Source organism: Nomascus leucogenys, chromosome 1a (genome assembly GCF_006542625.1).
Source record: "Nomascus leucogenys isolate Asia chromosome 1a, Asia_NLE_v1, whole genome shotgun sequence".
Classification (NCBI taxonomy): Eukaryota; Metazoa; Chordata; class Mammalia; order Primates; family Hylobatidae; genus Nomascus; species Nomascus leucogenys.
In genome coordinates this window covers 69,992,886-70,015,531 of record NC_044381.1, presented here as the reverse complement: position 1 = coordinate 70,015,531, position 22,646 = coordinate 69,992,886, and the positions used below count along the sequence as shown (strand labels likewise).

The 22,646-nt window shown below is 43.0% G+C and overlaps 1 protein-coding gene and 1 long non-coding RNA gene across 6 annotated transcripts in view; one reads left to right on the top strand and one right to left on the bottom strand.

Annotated features, from left to right (window-relative positions):
- Positions 1-1,490: 1,490 nt before the first annotated feature.
- Positions 1,491-7,096, bottom strand: LOC115834749. Its single transcript, XR_004029650.1, has 3 exons — positions 7,000-7,096; positions 5,007-5,139; positions 1,491-1,619 (listed from the first exon to the last, which is right to left on the bottom strand). It is a non-coding gene; the product is annotated as an uncharacterized LOC115834749 (long non-coding RNA).
- A 9,458-nt stretch (positions 7,097-16,554) lies between these two features.
- The window catches only part of DDHD1 (DDHD domain containing 1), a 122,607-nt gene continuing 116,515 nt past the window's right edge, over positions 16,555-22,646 (top strand). For all 5 annotated transcript variants that reach the window (XM_030810666.1, XM_030810653.1, XM_030810658.1 and 2 more), the window contains exon 1: positions 16,555-17,617. In XM_030810666.1, coding sequence (XP_030666526.1) covers positions 16,780-17,617 — 838 coding nt within the window. In that variant the 5' untranslated portion in view covers positions 16,555-16,779. The remainder of the gene's footprint in view (positions 17,618-22,646) is intronic.

The window sequence follows — 22,646 nt, the reverse complement described above, 5'->3', positions numbered from 1 at the left end:
CATGGAAGAGATCTGTAGGCCACATTCACCCTCTCCCAGTCCCCCGGGACACTCCTGCTACTTCAATAGCTGTAGTTTCCTCTCGGTTGACGTGATATATCAAAGTTCAATTACTTACATATTGGTTGATAGCAGTATGCCAGATGTCCCCATTTGGTCAAACGGCCAAAAAGTTTATGTAGTCATGGATGCTGATTTGGGGGTTGGAAAAACAATTATAAAAGGCTGTAGGCTGGGCACGGTGGCTCACGCCTGTAATCCCAGCACTTTGGGAGGCCGAGGCAGGCAGATCGCCTGAAGTCAGGAGTTCCAAGACCAGCCTGGCCAACATGGTGAAACCCTGTCTGTACTAAAGATACAAAAATTAGCTGGGCGTGGTGGCAGGCGCCTGTAATCCCAGCTACTTGGGAGGCTGAGGCAGGAGAATTGCTTGAACCCAGGAGGCGGAGGCTGCAGTGAGCCAAGATGGTGCCATTGCACTCCAGCCTGGGCAACAAGAGCGCAACTCTGTCTCAAAAAAAAAGGCTGTAGCTAAAAATGACTTTTAGCTCAGTTTTTTACAGTAGGTAGTCATGCAGACATGAGCAGGGCAGGAGGCAGCACCATCCCCACCCCCCTACCAAGAATATCAGGTGATCATCCGGTGATGGTCAGGCGGTTGTTAACTGTCTCCCTAAAATAATAATTGGTTGCAGCGAGCACCAGGGATAGGCAGTTTCCCAACACATGGAAAAAACCTGAAACTGGTGATCAGCAGCTTCCCAATAATATCTCAGGAACTGGTTGAGTGGGCTCACAATGTGCACTAAGAGGCAAAATGGGGCAGTTTAACTGGTATATGACCTCCTAGGGACATTCGGCAGGTAAGGGAAGAACGCCTGGAGTGAGCATGTGTCCAACTCTAGTAAACACACTGCGCATGCTCCGTTTCCAAGAGCCAACAGGCCACTGCGCATGCGGACAGCACACCCCCAAGGGAAGAATCAGGGCGGAAGGGAGGCAAGACCCCGAAAGTATGCTTACATAGAAAACCCTAAGTCAAAAGGTCAAAGCGGGCACATGTCCTTCCACTCGCCAGCTTTGCCCTCTTCCGAGTGTACTTTCCTTTTTTCCCTGCTCTAAAGCTTTTTAATAAACTTTCAGTCCTGCTCTAAAACTTGCCTCGGCTGGGCGCGGTGGCTCACACATGTAATCCCAGCACTTTGGGAGGCCGAGGCGGGCAGATTACTTGAGGTCAGGAGTTCGAGACCAGCCTGGCCAACATGGTGAAACCCTGTCTGTACTAAAAATACAAAAATTACCCTGGCGTGGTGGCGGGCGCCTGTAATCCCAGCTACTTGGAAGGCCAAGGCAAGAAATCGCTTGAACCCAGGAGGCGGAGGTTGCAGTGAGCCAAGATCGGGCCACTGCACTCCAGCCTGGGCAACAGAGTGAGATTCCGTCTCAAAAATAAATAAATAAACAAACAAATAATACTTGCCTCAGTCTCTCCTTCTGCCTTATGCCCCTCAGTTCACTTCTTTCTTCTGAGGAGACAAGAATTGAGGTTGCTGCAGATTTGCACAGATTTGCCACTGGTAACAAATTTCCTCATATTACAGATGAGAAAAAATTAGACCCTGTGAAAGTGAAAGAGTTGCCAGAGGTCACATGTCTAATTAGTGGCAGAGCTGAGTCTGGAATCTAGGTTTCCTAATTTCCTGTCCCATACTTATTCCATTCCTTCATTCCCACATGCTGCTATTAACTACACATCTTGAAACACACCCGCTTTCCCTGATCTCTATCAAGAAGACTAACGTTTTTTCCTTCTGTCTATGAAGGACACTGCTAAGGAGAGCTAGGACCGGCAAGGACCAAAGCACCTACCTACAATAAGAAAGAGAAAGTTACGATAATCCAAATGTTCTGTTTCTCCATACCTAGAGCTCTGCCTGGTGGAGTTCTGAAAAAGGCCTCCATGCAATAACAATAAGTAATTTTTTTAAATTAATTAATTCTTTTGTCACTTGCGTACACTGATGGCTGGGGTGACAGCAAGCCTTAGTTGGGGAAAGGGTAAATCATCATTGCATCACCATGTCTTAGTGAGCTCTGGGGAACACAGTTAAAACAGAAAGTAAACAGAAGAAATCTGAGCAGGCAAAATTAAGTTTTTGCTCAATGTTATTGCCAATTAAACAGAATTGCTGTTCGGTTATTTCTTTGATAGGAGGAAACAATACTCATGTCCACTTAGGAAAAGGGATCTTCTAAGATAAAGTTGAAATATTCTAAAAAATAAGTATCAGAAAATTCTTTGTCTTTGGAGAAAAACCAAACTTAAGGAAGTCTCATTTCATTAGACTACCTTTGCAATAAAGCAGGCCTGTTAAAAATGGATGGCATAGCCATTTTAAGGAGGCTGATAAAATTGTTCCTCTCAGCACCATGAGGCAGGCTGAGAAAAAAAAATTGTTCCTCAAGTTTCATGGACAAAATAAAAGCACCTTTTGAAAATAGAAGTCCTCTAATTCTTGATGCTGGTGCCTCCTAATATTTATGAAAGAAATTTCTTTAAAAGGACACCTCTATTTAATTTGAAAATGAGTTATTGGATGTTGTTGTGTTATATCATTTTATAGAAAGTCTTGTGATATAATGGCATCCCTTATCAGGAAGCAAGGTCTAGTGAGAGACAGTATAGTGAATGGAAGAAGTTGAGACAGTATAGTGAATGGAAGAAGTTAGCATGTAATTCAGTCCTTCCCTACGGGTTTATCCAAAGCTAGATCTTCAACAGTATGTCTATACAGACCATTTCTGGAAATGTTCACTCATCTTTACAATTACAGCAGGCAGTCTCATCTTTTTTTTTTTTTTTTTTTTTTTTAGATGGAGCCTTGCTCTGTTACCCAGGCTGGAGTGCAATGGCACAATCTCAGCTCACTGCAACCTCTGCCTCCCGGGTTCAAGCGATTCTCTTGCCTCAGCCTCCCGAGTAGCTGGGACTACAGGCATCCACCACCACGCCCGGCTAATTTTTTGTATTTTTAGTAGAGATGGGGTTTCACCATGTTACCCAGAAGAGGGTCTCAATCTCCTGACCCTGTGATCTGCCCACCTCAGCCTCCCAAAGTGCTAGGATTACAGGCGTGAGCCACTGTGCCAGGCCAGTCTCATCTTCTTTAATTCATCCTATATCACATGGACTAATTAATCTTCCTTTTCCTTAAAAAAAAAGGTGGGGGGGGGTGGCTGACATGATGTTACTCTCCCGATAAAATATCCCTTAATGTTTTCATATTATGTACAGAATAAATTCTACTCTCATGAGCACGCCATTAGGAGTCCTCCCTGATCAGGTACAAACTTTGGCACAAGTGGCATGCAATTATTGTTTTACTTTACATTTTTTGCTACTGTGCCAGATGAAGTCTTTATCCTATTCTCTTAATAATTTTCAAGTTTTCATTTCCTCTTTTGTTAATTTACATTCATAATTTCTGCCCAGTTTTCTAATGGAAGCTTATTATGATTTCCAGTCTGTGAATAGGACCTCTTTATTTATTGAGGTTTGTAATCTTGTGTCAGTCATATTTATGACAACACTTTCAGAGTTTGTTGTGATATTAACTTATGGGTGATGTTAGAAAGTCAAAAAGTTTATAGCTTAATTGATAGGCCAGAGTTTGTCTTGCATATAATTTATTTCTAGAATCTGTTTTTGGAAGCTTTCCCTCTCATCCTCTGTTCTTCCCATTATCTACCAGATTCATATGAAACTACCTAGAGTTTTCCAGTCTCAGGTATTTAATACTCTGACATTGGCTGGTCTTCAGACTTTAGAGCCTTCATGCCTTTACCAATCGGCTAAATAATTAAGAGTTTATTAGGTTAATAGCAAAGGAGCTACCTTTTCCCCTCTGGATGGCAGAGTTTCCTTTGTGCCTAAAGTGCTTTAGCTGGGCCTGGGCCCTAAGATTTTTGAAACCTGGGTGATAGAGGTGAGGAAGTTGTCATTTAAGAGTGGCAGATTCTGGCCGGGTACAGCGGCTCAATGCCTGTAATCCCAGCACTTTGGGAGGCTAACAAGGCAGGTGGATCATTTGAGGTCAGGAGTTCAAGACCAGCCTGGCCCACGTGGTGAAACCTCATCTCTACTAAAAATACAAAAAATTAGCCAGGTGTAGCTGTGCATGCCTGTAATCCCAGCTACTCAGGAGACAGGCAGGAGGAACACTTGAAGTTTCAGGTGAAAGGTATGGCTCAGAGCTGGGGGTGTCCCCTCCTCCCTGCTCAGCTTGGCACCTGGATGGTGGAGCCAGAGGGAATCAGAAGACCATGCTCTTGGCAAGGCCACCACCAATATCAGGAGGGTACAGCATCATTACCAAGGCAACAATGAGATTCCTTCAAGCTACTTGGAGGACAAGCAGGGCATATGGGTGAACACAGTGTTGCTAGACTAGCAGGAAAGGAACATGGTTGGCTTGGATGATTACTGTAATGGACAGACCGTAAGCAGATATAAGCTATCCTTTGGGGGACAACAGGGAATATTTGGGAAATATTTGACTAGCAATCAATTAAGTAGGGGCTCAAGTTATATTTGGAGCATTAGAAAGTTAATATGACCTTATTTATATCTAGTGAAAAGCCTGGCCATACCAGCTGCACACATTTAAAAATACACATACAGGCTGGGTGCGGTGGCTCATGCCTATAATCCCAGCACTTTGGGAGGCTGAGACTGGTGGATCACCTGATGTCAGGAGTTCAAGACCAGCCTGACCAACATGGTGAAACCCTGTCTCTACTAAAAATACAAAATTAGCTGGGCATGGTGGTGCATGCCTGTAATCTCAGCTACTTGGGAGGCTGAGGCAGGAGAATCGCTTGAACCCAGGAGGCAGAGGTTGCAATGAGTCGAGATCATGCCATTGCACTCCAGCCTGGGCAACAAGAGTGAAACTCCATCTCAATAAATAAATAAACAAACAAACAAACAAGGACAGTGTTCCTACCTTTGTTATGAATGTATGTCAAACCATGTAGGAAGGAAATGCCCTACTGAGGAAGTTTTTAAAGCAGGTTGAGCCTTGCGATGTCCTTTACATCAAAATCAGCACAATGACCGAGGATGAGCCCTTGATAGGACTATATGAGAATAATGATATCAGTATAGGTCATGGAATGAAACAAATACCTAGAAGTGCCCTCATTCAATTATGTAGACTGAGTGGCAATTATGTGCAAGGCCCTGTGCTAGATGCTGACAGAGCTATCAAAGTGCTTCCAATCAAATTGATTTAAGGAAGGCCATATCTCTGATTATTGCTAGGGACTTAAGCCCACCCTTTAAATATGTTATGGCATCTGCTATATTTAGATGATTTTTAGATGGGGTCTTGCTAAGTTGCCCAGGTTGGTCTCGAACTCCTGGGCTCAAGCAATCCTCCCACCTCAGCCTCTCAAGTAGCTGGGACTAGAGGCATGCACCAACATGCCTGGCTCTAGATAATTATTGTTTTATATTGTTTGACTTTTCTAGTAATCTACACTTGTTCATCATTCCTGGCTTACTCTCTATCTTCCAGTTTGTCTAGCTCTTTCATGACTTGGGGTCGGTAGGTACATGATTCTTTCTGCCTGGAATATTCTTCTGCAGTCCACCACCACTCCCCCTTTCGGTTACCTTCTATTCATCTTTCAAGTCCTGGCTTGGGCCTCTGCTATGGTTTGAATGTGCTCCCCAAATTTCATATATTGGAAACTTATTCCCCAAATTCATGTTGGTTGGAGGTAGGGCTTTGGGAAGTCATTAAGATTAGATAAAGTTATCAGGGTGGGGGCCAGTGATGGGACTGTTCAGGCTTTATAAAATGAGGAAGAGAAATATCTGAGCTGAAATGCATGCTCTTTCCTTTCACCATGTGATGTTTTCTGCCATGTTATGATCCAGCAAGAAGGCCTTCACCAAATGCTGGTGTTATGCTCTTGGACTTCCCAGCCTCCAGAGCCATGAGCTAAATAAATTTCTTTTCTTTTTCTTTTTCTTTTTTCTTCATATTTTTAAAATTTCATTTTCTTTTTTTATTCTAATTTTTTTCCTTATAAATTACTCAATCTGTAGTATTCAGTCATAGCAAAATAAAACAGATGAAGACAGTATCTCTTTTTCTGGGATGGCTTCTACAACTAAATGTTCCCATCCTCACCCCCAACTGATGGGTTGGTCATCCCTCTAAATACCATAATAGCACCCTTCTAGGCCCTTCTTAGGGCTTCTTTCACACTTTACAACCACATATTTTCTATGTTTTCCACTGTATTGTAAGTCCTATAAGGGTCAGTCTATTATTGCCCCTGAAAGAGTACAGTCAACACTCAGTATCCATGGATTCTGCATCTACAGAGTTAACCAGCCACAGATTAAAAAATGCAGTAGGCCTACAATGCTTGCATTTGTACTGAACATGTACAGGCCTTTTTTTGTCATTATTCCCTAAATAATACAGTATAACAAGTATTTACATAGCATTTACATTCTGTTTTATAATACAGGTATTATATTAATAAGTAATCTAGAGATTATTGAAAGTATACAGGAGGATATGCATGGGTTACATACAAATACTGTGCTATTCTATATAAGGGACTTCAGCATTCACAAATTTTGGCATCTGTAGGGGGTCCTAGAACCAATCACCCACAGCTACTGAGGGAGGACTGTACTTGGCTGATACATAGTAGACATTCAATACATATGTCTTCATTGGAGTTGACCTTTTGTCAATTACTCTAATAACTCATCACTCTTGAGAGAACGATCATTTTCATTGTCCCTCATTTTACAAGTAGGAAAATATTGCCTGACAATTATTTATAAGAGCTGAAACATGCTACTGAGCATAAAATTCTATTTGCATCTTTTTTCTCCCTAGGAATTCTATGTTTTCACCTGTGACTTAGACTACTAGGTCATCAATCAGAAAACTCCAAGAAAGTTTCACTTACCTTAAAACTCTTTTAGCTCTAATGGGGTTCTCACAGTTTTCATGACCTTTAAAGGAGATCAGAATTTGTAGGCACCAAAGAATCTCATGAGTTCCTGGATTCTTCTAAAGAAGATTTCAAACAAAGCACATTAAGGAGTGTGTTAAATTGGCCGGGTGCAGTGGCTCACACCTATAATCCCAGCACTTTAGGAGGCTGAGGCGGGAGGATCACCTGAGGTCAGGAGTTCAAGACCAGGCTGGCCAACCTGGTGAAACCCTGTCTCTACTAAAAATACAAAAATTAGCCAGGTGTGGTGGCAGGCGCCTGTAATCCCAGCTACTTGGGAGGCTGAGGGAGGAGAATCTCTTGAACCCAGGAGGTGGAGGTTGCAGTGGGCCGAGATCGCGCCATTGCACTCCAGTCTGGGGGACAAGAGCAAGACTTCGTCTCAAAAAAAAAAAAAAAAAAAAAAAAAGAGTTGTTAAATTTTAGTTTTTAAAACTCCATGGATTGCTCCACTGGTATTAAGAAGGCCAGTACTATTAAGTGGGGGAGAGCACAAAGTTGCAACAAGGACTGCACATGATCTAGAATTCAGGTCTGTGGCCTTTCCAAGAAGTTGCACTAACATGGAGAAGCCAAAAAGGGTTTATGAACAGCTTCAGAGAAGAGAACATGGGTAATTACAGGCCCTTTGAGGACTGAGAGGTTGAGTCCCTTTTCCTCATCTCTGTGTGGATTGGCCAACAGTTCTGAGATGAACAAGGTTGAGTAACTAACGTAACAGAGGAATAGAAAGAAATGCAAATAATAAGGTGTTTTAGATGCTGAATCTCACCAATTCTACTTTGTAAGACTTATAGATAAAAAGCAAGCAAGGGGAAAAAAACTTTTGAAAAATAGGAAGTCTTTTGTTGCATAATGTTTGCTGTCAGCTATGGCAAGTGACAGTCATGGGAGGTACCACAAGAGCTTTCATACACATTAGCTCATTTTGTCTTAAATAATCTTTACCACAACAAAGTGAGGCAAGCATTGTTATTATTCTCATGTAACTGATGGTGAATCTGAGGCTCAAAGCTCACAGTCAGTCTTTCACAGGACTGAAAACTGAACCTAGCTCTGTCTGCAATGTGCATGTGATTTGCATGACACCTGTAGACAGTGATTTTATTCAAATATGTTAATTGTCTAAATTGATACAGTCCAGAAAGGAGAGGGCTGCTTGAAGAGAAATCTCTAAAAGCAGGTAGGTGTGGTCAACGTTAAATTATATTTTCCCTTTTACTTATTTTATTATTTCTTTTTGAGGCAGAATCTTGCTCTGTTGCCCAGGCTGGGATGCAGTGGTGCAATCTCAGCTCACTGCAACCTCTGTCTCCCAGGTTCAAGTAATTCTCCTGCCTCAGCCTCCTGAGTAGCTGGAATTACAGGTGCCCACCACCACAACTAGCTAATTTTTGTATTTTTAGTAGAGACGGAGTTTCAACATGTTGACCAGGCTGGTCTTGAACACCCGACCTCAAGTGATCCCCCCTCCTTGGCCATCCAAAGTGCTGAGATTACAGGCGTGAGCCACAATGCCTGGCCTATTTTAGTTATTTTTAAAAGCTATTTTTAATTCTACAAGTAACATATAAATATGTGCTCATCATATAAAGTTCAGATATAGAACTTAAGGTCTACCTTTATTTCCCCCTCACCATCCAGAATTAACTATGTGGATACTTTGGAACATATCCATTCAAACATATCCTTTTATCAACAACTTGCATATATGTAGGTAAACATATAAAAATATATGCATATATGTATATATACACACAGATAGTGTGGGAATATTTGTGTTTTTAATGTAAAAATAAGATCAAACCATGGGTTATTCTGTAACTTGACATTTTTCCCTAATAAATAATATGTCTTTTGAGTTCTTTCTGTGCCAGTACATTCTTTTTAGCTGTTTTTTTGTTTGTTTGTTTTTGTTTTTGTTTTTTTGATACAGAGTTTTGCTCTTGTTGCCCAGGCTGGAGGGCAATGGCATGATCTCGACTCACTGCAACCCCTGCCTCCCAGGTTCAAGCGATTCTCCTGCCTCAGCCTCCTGAGTAACAAGGATTATAGGCACCCGCCACCACACCCGGCTAATTTTTTTGTATTTTTAGTAGAGACAGGGTTTCACCATGTTGGCCAGGCTGGTCTGGAACTCCTGAACTCAGGTGATCCACCCGCCTCAGCCTCCCAAAGCGCTAGGATTGCAGGCGTGAGCCACCATGTCCAGCTTAGCTCTTCTTTCCCTAGTGTTCCATAGTCATGAAGTACAATAGGCTATTTAACCATTCTGCTATTTTCATTCTTAGATCAAGATATTTTCTACTATAGAATAGTTTTCTGTTTTTAGTTTTTCTGGTTTTGGTTTTTTGTTCTTGCTTGGTTTTCAAAACAGAGATAATACACTTTGGATTATATTGTTTAATACCTACATCTATGTCAGTAAGGGTTTAGGAAAGATAATCTCTCTCCCATTGGCTTCCCAAAAATATTTTTTGAAACATCTATGACTTATCTGAGAAATTAAAGAGAAGAATATCTGTAGCAAAGTATTACAATAATATATTTATCAGGCCAGGCGTGGTAGCTCACACCTATAATCCCAGCACTTAAGGAGGCTGAAGCAGGTGGATCACTTGAGGTCAGGAGTTTGAGAACAGCCTGGCCAACATGGTGAAACCTCAAATCTACTAAAACAAACAAACAAACAAAAACTAGTGTGGTGGCAGGCACCTGTACTCCCAGCTACTCGGGAGGCTGAGGCACGAGAATCACTTGAACCCAGGAGGCAGAGGTTGCAGTGAGGCAAGACTGCACCACTGCACTCCAGCCTGGGTGACAGTGAGACTCTCTCTCAAAAAATACATATATTTATTAATTTATATTTCATCTAAAATTCTAAAGATGAAAATAAGTAATTCCCTCTACTGAATAATGCTTTATTCCCTTGCTTACATATGAAGAACAAATATCAGTAACTAACTTTCATCTGATTGAGACTATGAATCACATAGCTAATCTGCTGGAAAGCTCAGAATCTAACTGTGGCCCATCTCTATTTTACAAATATATAGGGCTTTGCCCAGTATGTTTTATTTCTGATTTCTTATTTTTCTAACCTCAATTTTCCCTTTTCTCCCATTTTCTCACATATATTTGTTGTTTTGCATGGTTTTTCTTTTTTTTTTTTTTTAGGCAGACTCTCACTCTGTCACCCAGGCTGGAGTCAGTGGCGCGATCTCGGCTCACTGCAAGCTCCGCCTCCCAGGTTCACGCCATTCTCCTGCCTCAGCCTCCCGAGTAGCTGGGATTACAGGCGCCTGCCACCACGCTCAGTTAATTTTTGTATTTTTAGTAGAGATAGGGTTTTGCCATGTTGGCCGAACTCCAGACCTCAGGTGATCCACTTGTCTCGGCCTCCCAAAGTGTTGGGATTACAGGCATGAGCCACCACACCTGGCCATTTCTGTTGTTTTAAACCATGCAGTGCAGCCCTAGGAAACGAATACACTGTCCCTCTATATCTTCTTAAGGTTTATAATTAATCTCTCTCTCTCTCTCCTTTTCTTTTTCTTTTTTTTTTTTTGAGATGAGATATCACTCTCACCCAGGCTGGAGTGCAGTGGCATGATCTCAGCTCACTGCAACCTTCACCTCCCGGGTTCAAGCAATCCTCCCACCTCAGCCTCCTGAGTACCTGGGACTATAGGCACACCACCACGCCTGGGTAATTTTTGTTTTTGTTTTTTGTTTTGTTTTGGGTAGAGACAAGGTTTCGTCATGTTGCCCAGGCTGGTCACGAACTTCTAGGCTCCAGCAATCCTCCTGCCTCAGCCTCCCAACGTGCTGGGATTATAGGCATGATCCACCTGGCCCAGAGGTTTATAATTTCTAACCTGAGAAATACAGTCACATGAGTGATCAAAGTTTATAACTGTTAACCCGAGAAGCAGAGTAATATGAATAATCAAATGGACTATTTGTGAGTTCTTACAGATGATTAAGAATTAGTATGAATCTGATGTTCTAAACTTAAGAAGTGAAGGAGTCACAAATGCAGGGCCATTGTTACTAATTTCTCATATTTAAAATACATGTTGCTGAACCTTGAAGATAAAATTTCTGAAGAATTTTGCTTTTCTACCATGCCATTTACACTTATTAATGGTATTATCCTAATGGCTATCTAGTATGGTTCAAATAACCCAGTGGGAGACCCACAAAAAAATTTGTGAGCTTATGAGTCTAGAATTATATATATATATATATATATATATATATATATATATATATATATAAATACATATATATATTTTTTTTTGAGATGGAGTTTCACTCTTGTTGCTCAGGCTGGAGTGCAGTAGCACGATCTCGGCTCACTGCAACCTCCACCTCCCGGGTTCAAGCGATTCTCCTGCCTTAGCCTCCTGAACAGCTGGATTACAGGCATGCACCACCATGCCCAGCTAATTTTGTATTTTTAGTAGAGATGGGGTTTCACCATGTTGGGCGGGCTGGTCTTGAACTCTTGACCTTGTGATCCACCCGCCTTGGCCTCCCAAAGTGCTGGGATTACAGGCGTGAGCCACCGTACCCGGCCTAGAATCATATTTTATTCAAGCTGCAACTTTAAATGAATTGCTGACTTATGATGTAAGGATAAACATACTTTTTTAAGCAGCAGTTGCAAAAACAGTAAATCAATTCTGCCGTTCAGTCCTTTAAATGCTCAGCAAATTACTGACAGTTACACTAGTGGAAATAAATCCTTATTGGAACAAAGCTTCGCTTTTCTTTCCTTTTTACTTACATATGAAAATACACATATGCAAGGTGCTGCCTCTAAGTCTTGCTCAGCACCATATTATGATTATCAATTACTTTTTATTGAAGGCTCATATGAGTCTGTGAACAAATATGTACTTTCAACTTACCTATGGAGGTAGGAAAAAATCCTAGAGCACAGAAGTCATTAAATACATCTACAATGGATGCATAATGTGGGCCTCACAGCAGCCAATAGCTATGGCCCAACTCACTTTTCTATAATGAAAGAGCAGGAAGATGGCCAAATCAGTCTGATATACACAAGCTGACGAGGATTTTGTGGCTGCCTCCACAGAGTATGCATCAATGTTGTATTGATTATACTTTCTTTCATTTGAATATATACCTTCACCACCATTGACCTTTATTTCCAAAAGGAATAGAAAACATTTTTATAGGGTTTTGGTAAGTATGGTTTTGTGGATAGGCCTCTCATAAATCTTTAAGTAAATGCATTTCATAATTCTATATTTTAAGTGTGATTTCAGTTAAAAATAAAAACACAACAGCACTAGACAATAAATATTTGTTGAATGAATAAAAGGAAGGATTAATGACTTTATTCATTATGAATCCCTACGTTATTTCTGCCCACCTTGCTTCCTTTGGATTGTAATTTGATTTTGTTTATTGATCTGTCTGTAGGGAGAGAATGACCCTGGGGTAGTGATGCAGCTATAGTGGCATTACAATTATATTCCTCATAGGAACTTAAAAGTCGGCATTGTGGTTTTATTTATAGACCCCACTAGACTGTGAATGCTTCACTGTAGAGCCTAGCACAGCGCCTGAAATGTCCAGTGAATGTTCCCTGCTTCAGTCTAGGTTGTTGTTTCATTTAGTCAGGGCATCAAACAAAACACTCTCATCTTTAGAAACTGGATAAGTGGTAATCTTAAAAATAAAAAGTGAAATAAAATTTAAGGTGTGGTGGATGGCTTATCAAACATGAGATACAGCAGATGGGGGCATGGTTATGTCTGCCCTCTTTCTTTCATTCGAAATAGATGTCCTCTATCATACACTTTGGATGAAGCTATTTCAAGTGCAGGTGTGGGATGTTGGCTTAGGATAAATTACTTGGCATCAAGCGATCCCTAACGTTACAAGGGTGAAGACAGGTTAAAATGAACAACATGGTGGCTTGTGCCTGTAATACTAGCTACTGGGGAGGCTGCAGCAGGAGGATTACTTGAGGAGTTTGAGGCTGCAGTGAGCTAGGATTGGCCTACTATACTTCACCTGGGCAACAGCAAGACCCTATCTCTAAAATAATAAAATGAGTAACAGGGACAAACTTTAAGAAAAGAAGAAAAGGGAAAGACAGCACACAATTGCACTAAAACATCTTTGAGACGCGTGGAGGAGATGGCCATTGTTACCAGATAGCTCTTGCCATATGCCTAATGGGGACAGGAAGGTGGTAGGATACACAGACGAGCCGTTTTAGTCTTTTGCAGTACAAACCAACTGGCTTTACCTCTTTTTTTTTTTTTCTCCACACCAATAACTCCGTCAGGCTTGATTCCACATGCACCTGTTTCTTGCGGCAGCATGGCCCAGTAATGCCAGAAGTCTGAATCAATCACACTTATTTGCCTTACGTGAAAGAGGCCTGGTCTTGGGTAATTATTAAAATACAATGGAATGCTTTATATAGAGCCATGGAAGTTCAGATAATGCTGTGTCCATTGTACACACTAATGATGTAGAGTGGTGAGGAGCCACCTGACACCTATTCTGGCAGGTGGGGACTAGAATAGATGCCCCAACCTATCTCCCTCTGGTCAGGATCATATTACCTGAGAAGATGATCTAGAAAGCAAAAGGAGAGTAGGAACAGGAGGCATTAGATAAAACATGACTTTTTAAAGCAGAAAAGTTGAGAAAAACAACATCATGACCTTTGCCTTGATATGGCTAGGGAGTAAAAAGGAAATAAACACATGCAGTCACATGAAGTTAGATATTCTGCTCTCAAATATCTTCTGGGCACTGTCAGCCTGGGACCCAGTATATGGGTCTGCCATAGCCCAAGCTCACTTCCAAGGGGCAGAAGCAATCTCAGCCCACAAAATGTTGACTGACATATCCCCTCAACAAGGTCTAGACCAAGCTTGTCCAACCTGCAGCCCATGGGCCATATGCAGCCCAGGATGGCTTTGAATGTGGCCCAACACAAATTCATAAACTTTCTTAAAACAGTATGAGATTTTTTCGTGATTTTTTTAAGCTCATCAGCTATCATCAGTGTTAGTGTATTTTATGCGTGACCCAAGACAATTCTTCTTCCGATGTGGCCCAGGAAAGCCAAAAGATTACACACACCTGGCTCTAGACCAAGATAATGAGGTCAGCAGAGAAGCTAGGATTCCCTTCTTCTGCCACCTGGGTTGTGTTGAGAATCAACATTTCCTTCAAAAATGATCACTCTACCTAAAGAGTGTGGCATTTCCCCAGTGAAACCACAAGAGGATAATCTTCTCAAAATAACCAAATAAGCACACTTAAAAATAATAGAAACATTCATTCAATGCAAAGCAGAAAGTACTTTTTTTTTCCAAGACGGAGTCTCGCTCTGTCGCCCAGGCTGGAGTGCAGTGGCACGATCTTGGCTCACTACAAGTTCCACCTTCTGGTTCACGCCATTCTCCTGCCTCAGCCTCCTGAGTAGCTGGGACTACAGGCGCCTGTCACCACTCCCGGCTAATTTTTTGTATTTTTTTTAGTAGAGACAGGGTTTCACCATGTTAGCCAGGATGGTCTCAATCTCCTGAACTTGTGATCCGCCCACCTCAGCCTCCCAAAATGCTAGGACTACAGGCGCTAGGATTACCGCGCCCGGCCTTAGTACTTTTTTTTTTTTAACAGAGGATAATGTTAATGGAAATTGGGTAGTCAAGAGTTAAAATCTGGCCAAAATAATCTGACCAGATAGCTATATAGTTAGGCTACATTCTGTCAAGAAACATAGAGGAATAGAGATATTTTAAATGTTGTGATATTCCTTATTTATAATCCCCTTCATAGTACTTTTCATACTGTACTATAATATAATGTATCTGTTTACCTGTCTGTATCCCCCTCTAGGCTGTAAGTTCCTTGAAGAAAGAACTCACTCTCTCCCATTCTCTCTTATAGTAGAAGTTAGCATAGAGGTGCCTGGCATATAGGTGGCCAGACACCTATTCAAACCCTGTAGAATGAATGCTAGTAAATAGACCAAAGCTCATATCCAATATCATATTCTGCATATTGTCAATAGAAATATTGGGGGAGCAACTGGGAATCAGGTACTCAGAAATTTTTTTTGAGTGGTAAAGAGGGTCCTTATCTTAGATGCTTTCAGTCAGAGCTGCAGTATACAATTGGATAGGTTGTTCACTGCACAAGGTTAACCAGCTAAGGGCACTAATCGGGGTGGAAAATCCAGCCTGTATTCTACTTGACAAGCCATGAACTCCAACACCGCTCTGTATCTGCCCACAGGAAGCAATGCCTTTTTTCAAATTCCTACAAAGGCACTGTACAAACTTCAGATGGTCCTGATTTAAATAATGACAGAGTAATAATGTCTGACAGGTTACATCTCAGGAGCAAGAAAAATTGCCCTACCAATCTGATTCCACCGGAGAGTAAAAGAAACAGTGAAGACTGTCTATTCTTAAAATGAAAACACTGAGGTTGGAGATGGTTTTTCTCTGGATTCTCAACATAGGGTGATGTGCTTATAAAATAATTTTTTTAAATAAAGAAGACCCACATAAGGGAGCCTCTGTATTCAACTTGATCCCTTGATCCCAGAATATGAGTTACAGAATCTGAGATGCATAAAAATCTGGAAGAAACCTTAAAGTTCATAGAATTCCATTGCTAGAAGGAACTTTAGATATCATCTGGTCCAAGAATCTTAATTTTACAGATGAGGAAACCAAAAAGATCAGGGAGATTATGTGATTTGCCTGTGGCTGGTTAGCAAAGCTAAATCTAGAACCTGGTTGTTTTCTACCTGTCAATCTAATACTCTTTACCACAGCTGGTTGGACTTGACATCATTATAATCAACTAAGACTGATTGCGCACCCACTGTGTGGGAGAGGCTGACATACACTTGGTTTCCGTCAAGAGCCTAGCAATGAGGTTGAGAAAACAGGAAATCCAAGCATCAAAAGATAAGTAATAATATGAGATGGCATATGAAGCAAGGTTTAGATTCCAGTTTCCCAGTGGGAGTGGTGACACCAAGGTGAGTGATGGGTGTGGGGTGGAGTGCCCTCGTATCCACCCACCTATGCGTCCTGGTTCTGTCTGGAGGGACCAGGGCCAGGTGACAAAACGTCCAGGCGAGGCCGCAGTAGGGCCTAAGGTCAAAAAAAGCAGTGCTGAATCCAACACCCCGGGGCCCTCTTGACACGTAGCTTAAGGCTCTGGGCTCATGACCCACATTGTAAAGATGAGTGGGGTAAAGCCTATCCACATCTGGGCTGTGAACTCCAGAAGGGGGGGACCGAGGCAGCTGTGCATGAAGACCGCAGGGAAGGAGGAAGGGAGCCGAGGAGGCCCAAGAGCGGCGAGCGACCTGAGGCCACCCTGCCCTCCCAGCCAGAGGGGCAGGGGGCGCGGCCGCCCGCGGCGCCGGTGCAGCCCGGGCTTCCGGGGCGGCGCGCGCGGCCGGGGGGCGGGGCGGGGGCTGAAGCACCGCCTACGTCGGGCTGCGTGACAATGGGGCCGGCCGCAGAACGCAGCTGCGGCGGCTGCGGGTCTCGTGGGGGCGGAGCGGCCGCCGCTGCCGCCGCAGCTCGAGTCGGGATTTGAAAGATTAGAAACTCTTGGGTGGAGAGGGCGGCGGCGTTGAATGTGTAGCGGAAGCGCTGGGGGTCACGGCTCCGCGCGCCGCCGGGCAGCCGGCGGCGTCTCCACAGCATGAATTACCCGGGCCGCGGGTCCCCACGGAGCCCCGAGCATAACGGCCGACGCGGCGGCGGCGGCGCTTGGGAGCTGGACTCAGACGCGGGGCCAGCGTTCGGCGGCGGCGTCTGCTGCTTCGAGCACCTGCCCGGCGGGGACCCGGGCGACGGCGACGTGCCCCTGGCCCTGCTGCGCGGGGAACCCGGGCTGCGTTTGGCGCCGGGTACCGAGGACCACAACCACCACCTCGCGCTGGACCCCTGCCTCAGTGACGAGAACTATGACTTCAGCTCCGCTGAGTCGGGCTCCTCGCTGCGCTACTACAGCGAGGGCGAGAGCGGCGGCGGCGGCAGCTCCTTGTCGCTGCACCCGCCGCAGCAGCCTCCGCTGGTCCCGACGAACTCGGGGGGCGGCGGGGCGACAGGAGGGGCCCCTGGGGAAAGGAAACGTACCCGGCTTGGTGGCCCGGCGGCCCGGCACCGCTATGAGGTAGTGACAGAGCTGGGCCCGGAGGAGGTACGCTGGTTCTACAAGGAGGACAAGAAGACCTGGAAGCCCTTCATCGGCTACGACTCGCTCCGCATCGAGCTCGCCTTCCGGACCCTGCTGCAGACCACGGGTGCCCGGCCCCAGGGTGGGGACCGGGACGGCGACCATGTGTGCTCCCCCACGGGCCCAGCTTCCAGTTCCGGAGAAGATGACGATGAGGACCGCGCCTGCGGCTTCTGTCAGAGTACGACGGGGCACGAGCCGGAGATGGTGGAGCTGGTGAACATCGAGCCTGTGTGCGTGCGGGGCGGCCTCTACGAGGTGGATGTGACCCAAGGAGAGTGCTACCCGGTGTACTGGAACCGTGAGTAGCGGGCCGGGATTAGGGCAGGACGGGCTGCCCCTGCATGGGCCGATGCGCACCGGTGTGGGTTTGGGACTGGTAGCCGCGAAGAGGGAGGCGCGTGAGGCCTGGCGTTTGGCTGGGGCAGGATGGAGATTGCGCAGGGAGCGTCGGCAGGTGAAGGATAAACGAGCAGATGGCAAAACCCAAGCTGCCTGGGGTCAGGAGGACTGGATACCTTCGGGGGTAGCGCCTCCTGGGTGAGCCGGGTGCTGCTGCCATCCCCTGGAAGTGATCCAGGACCGGATCCGCAGCCCGAGGTTTAATTTCGTGATCCTACCAGCTTTATCCACCTGGGGATCTGGTTCGGTCTCATTTACCCTAAACAGCGTATGATTTAAATAGCGGCACGTCTTCTGGAGTAGGAAGGTTTGAGAGGATCTGCTCGAGAATCAACAGCTTAGTTATGGATTCAGGAAAAGTAAAAGAATCCCTGGCGGGAAAGGAGATAGGTTGTTCCCACTGGGTGTGTTCGGAGAGGTGGAAAGCACTGCGTGAAGCAGCTCTGGCAAGTGGCTCCGCTCCCTCGATGGAATACTGGATTCTGTCTCTTAGGTCCTCATTTACATATTTTTTGTCTTTGCATCTTAACCTTGAAAAATTACCATTTCTATGCCCCGTCTTCCTCATCTGTAAAAGGGGAGAAATTGTACCTACCTCACGGGATTGTTGTGAAAGTAAATTAGAAAATATACCTCAAGGGCTTGGAACTATGGTTGGTACTTATGTGTGATATGAGTGTTAACAGTATTTATTAGACAACAACACAGATGGGTTTGTAGTTAGAATAGGAGGAAGGTGACCATAAATATCTGCCAGTGCATGCAGCAAATATTACGTATGTAATATATAGGAGATATTCAATAGTCACAGAAGTTATTGACCACCAGTATTATAATATGTAATATACAGTTCTAATTTTCATGGGCCCAATGCCCTAACTCAGATGTCTTCATTGATTGTCACAACCCTTAGATCCTCCATACAACACTCTGCCCTCTATTAATTAGATGGATTGATGACAGCTTCCTTTCTGTATGTTTAGCACCTTACCATCGGCAGAGCCCATCACCTTTATCTTTGTACTCTGATAGGGCCTAGTGCAATACATATTCAATAACTAGGTATTGAATTGCATCAGTGATTCTGATAATGTTAAAACATTCATATGTTAAGCATGACTTACTAAGATAGCAATTCCAACGTGTGTCAAATCACCAAATAAAATAATAGCAGGAAATTTAATTTCTTACTGCACATTAAGGTGATACTAAAGGCATTCATTACCATTTTTATAAGGTCAGATTTAGTGAGATCTGTTACATCATTCACTTTTTTAGATTATAAACTCACTAAAGGTAGGGTATGTTTATATTCATTCAGTTCTTTCATATTCAGAATATTTATATGTGCATAACGGTACTCTTGTGAAGGCATTAAGAAAGATGAGGAAAAGGAAAATCCTGACCCTTTCAGAACTTCCCACTCGGTGTTTCCTTCAAATGACTTAAACATCATCATAGATTTTTTTTTCCTGAAGATGGAAGTATCAGGACTTAGTGGAGTCAGAAAGTTGGATAAAAATTCAGGGTATCCTTGGAGAGGGGACGGAAACCAAGAGATGAATCTTACTCTTAGATTAAACTGAAGTATATTCACCAAGAATACTGTGTGCTCTCTTGGTTTTTGATAAAATTGTTAATGCCTGCATGGTACTTCACTGTTTACAAAGTGATGTTTGACATTCATTATTTTACAGTGATAGCAAATTAATACCAACATTATATACATGAAGAAATGGGCTCAGCGAAATTAATGAACTTGTCCAAGGTCACTTAGCTAGAAAGTGATGAAGCAGTTCATTCATTAGTCTAGTGGGGGAATACAGTGCAGTATGCAAAGAGCTTCTGACCCATCCAAGGGTGAGGGTATCAGGAAAGCGTCCCAGAAGATTTAAGACAGAGTCTTACAGGATGAATTTAATGAAGCAGAGAAATAGAGGGAAGGGCATTCCAGCTAGATGGGGCACATACACAAGGACACAGGTCTGAAACTGCGTGGCATTTTAAGGAAGTGAGGTCTACACCTGCAGGCACTGTGACACATGGGGTGGGTTTGGGCTTTGACCAACCACAGAGACCGAAGTATGTGAGGGATAGTGTTTGGTCAGGGACAGGATGGAGATTGTGAAGGGAGCACCTGCACATGAATGGCACATTTGGGAGAGTAGCTGGAAAAGAGACAGGGTAGATATGCAGTGCTAAGGAGTTTGGCCTTTATCCTGTGAGTAATGAGGAACCAAACAGTAGAAGGTTCTTTATACTTACATGTGATTAATGACAATGCAAAGGTTGAACTGAAGAGTTGGAAGCAGAATATCAGTAGAATGCTAGTGTCATAAATCAGGTGAAAACTGGTGGGAGCCTACAAAAGTTAACCTAAAGGTAATGTGGACTTGTCTTTCTCCAATCTTCTTTCCTAAAGCAAATAGCCATTAGGCCAATTATAGCTTGTAAGTTTTTGTTAACTAGCATAAGAGCAACACCTATTTTTATCTGTATTTTAGCATTTTCTAAATAGTTCTCTACAAGATACAATCCTGTGGATGTCCAAGCCCTTGTATGACCTATAATAAAAACAGTAGTGCTTTTTGTCTATCCTGTAATTTGCCATTTCTCACAGAATCTCATATAACTTTAACTGGTTTCTTAAGTCTCTAAGTTTTCACACTTTCTAGGAGGGTCCAGTCCTCGTATGGGTTCTTCAGCCTTTCTTCAAATAGAAAAACTCATACTATACGTTGCAGCTTTTGACCTTGCCCCCATTTTACTTTTCCCTTTTAGCTGTTTTGGAAACTGTCTGGTTAGTGGTAATAAAAGAGTTTAAAAAAAAAAAAAGTCCAGAAAGTTCCTATGCAGAATGGTGGTATGAATCCATTGGCCATTTAGATTTTTGTGGCCTAATTTATCCCACTGCATCTGGGTGTCAAGGCCAACAAGTTAGCTATACCTATTCTAAAAGAAAGATTTTATTTTATTCTTCCTTTTGAACTTGACTAGCAGATAAAATTTGAACTAATTTGGGGTACATGAATCAGAAAGGAGAACAGAATTTTTCTTCCATTAATGAGGAGCCAGTATTATTACATATGAAAAAATATTGTAGTAAACTTATTTTTGTTTTATTGTATGTTTAGATATTCTCCTGGCTGCATGTGGACATTTTAGATAAAAACTAATCATTGCTAAGTAATGGTTACGTGAACTCTCTTGTTCGCAGTGTTCTTCCTGTTTGTACTCACTTCATAGACTTGTTTTGAGGATTATTATAGGTAACATACTTATCACAGTGGTTGGCACATTGTACTAGGTGTTAACTATATGTGGATTTCACAAAAACTATACACCTTATTTTTAGAAGTTCACATACAGGTTAGTAAGGTTAATCAGTTCACAGTTGTTGAGTGCCCACAATTTCTTGTTATTAGTCAGTACCTCATCAGAGGTGAAAGAATGTCTGTAAGGAACATTGGCAAGAAAGTGGCCAAAGCATTCAGTAATAGCAGATGGGAAGGCATATGGAATATTCTAGAGATATTTCATGAGCTTAGAATAATTCAACAATTCTAGGCCAGGCGCGGTGGCTCACATCTGTAATCCCAGCACTTTGGGAGGCTGAGGTGGGTGGATCACCTGAGGTCAGGAGTTCGAGACCAGCCTGGCCAACATGGCGAAACCCCGTCTCTACTAAAAGTGCAAGAATTAGCCAGGCGTGGTGGTGGGCACCTGTAATCCCAGCTATTCAGGAGGCTGAGGCAGGAGAATCACTTGAACCGGGGAGGCAGTGTTTGCAGTGAGCTGAAATTGTGACACTGCACTCCAGCCTGGGTGACAAGAGCAAGACTCCCTCTCAAAAAAAAAAAACAACGAATAATTCAACAATTCCAATGGCAGTGATGTGTGCAGTTTGCACTAGGGAGTTGTGTGATTTCTATTCATTGACTCAATTAATAAAGTTATTTAATTGACCAAATTTTTATATGTAGTTTCCAGGAGTCTAACTATAAACCACAGATTTCTTCTTTCCCCTCTGTCACCCTGCACCTTCTGGTATACTTATACAGCCTACTTGCATTATTGTAATTTTAAACCATTTTCAGTTTCAAATGCTTTAGAAATAGACCAGTTGTTTTTGTGGTATATTGCAACAAAGGGAAGATTATATTACCAATAAAATGAGATAAAAAAAATTAGAGCTTTTCCCTTAATTACATAATGTTTACAAACTTGGTGTAGATGTGACCATGTTATTCATAATAGCAATCCTTTGTGTGGCACAGGGCATCATGGGAAAATAATGGAGTCCCAGGGGGTAGAAGGCACTCTCTTTTGATCAGTTTCTGTCTCCAGTAAAGCAGGACTATAGGGATCATGCCTTACCCCGAAAAAGTGTTGGAGACTTTTATGTTTTACTCCTTATAACTGTGTTATTTCCCACTAGCCTGGACTGGAAAGCAGCCTTGGACTGCATTGGAACCCTGACTGCTCAGGTTTACAGTACCAAGGCCCCAGTTTTCTGAGAACCCACCTCATCCTAGATCAAGTCGGCTTTAGAGTGCATTTTAGAATGCACAGTGGCCTGCTAAAACAGAAAAAGGATGTGAATGGATAGTGACATGTATGGAGGGCAGGACTTGGCACCTGACCATGGCATTTGGGGCTTCTCTTGCCCTTTGAAATGCGCCATTACTTTAAAAACGGATCTAATATCAGTTATTGATTCACCTTATATATGGCCAAAATGTTATAATGCATGTTTTGCAAGTGCTTTATGCAAATACTTAGAGCAATCAGTGTGGTTTTCTTACCCCTGTCAACCACCTCTGCTTTTCTTTCCTCTTTTACTGTTTTCTTATAGAAGAGACCTTGAGTATGCTTCTCTCTTCCAAATTTTATTTTGGGTCTTTTATCTCCATATAACTCTTTATAGT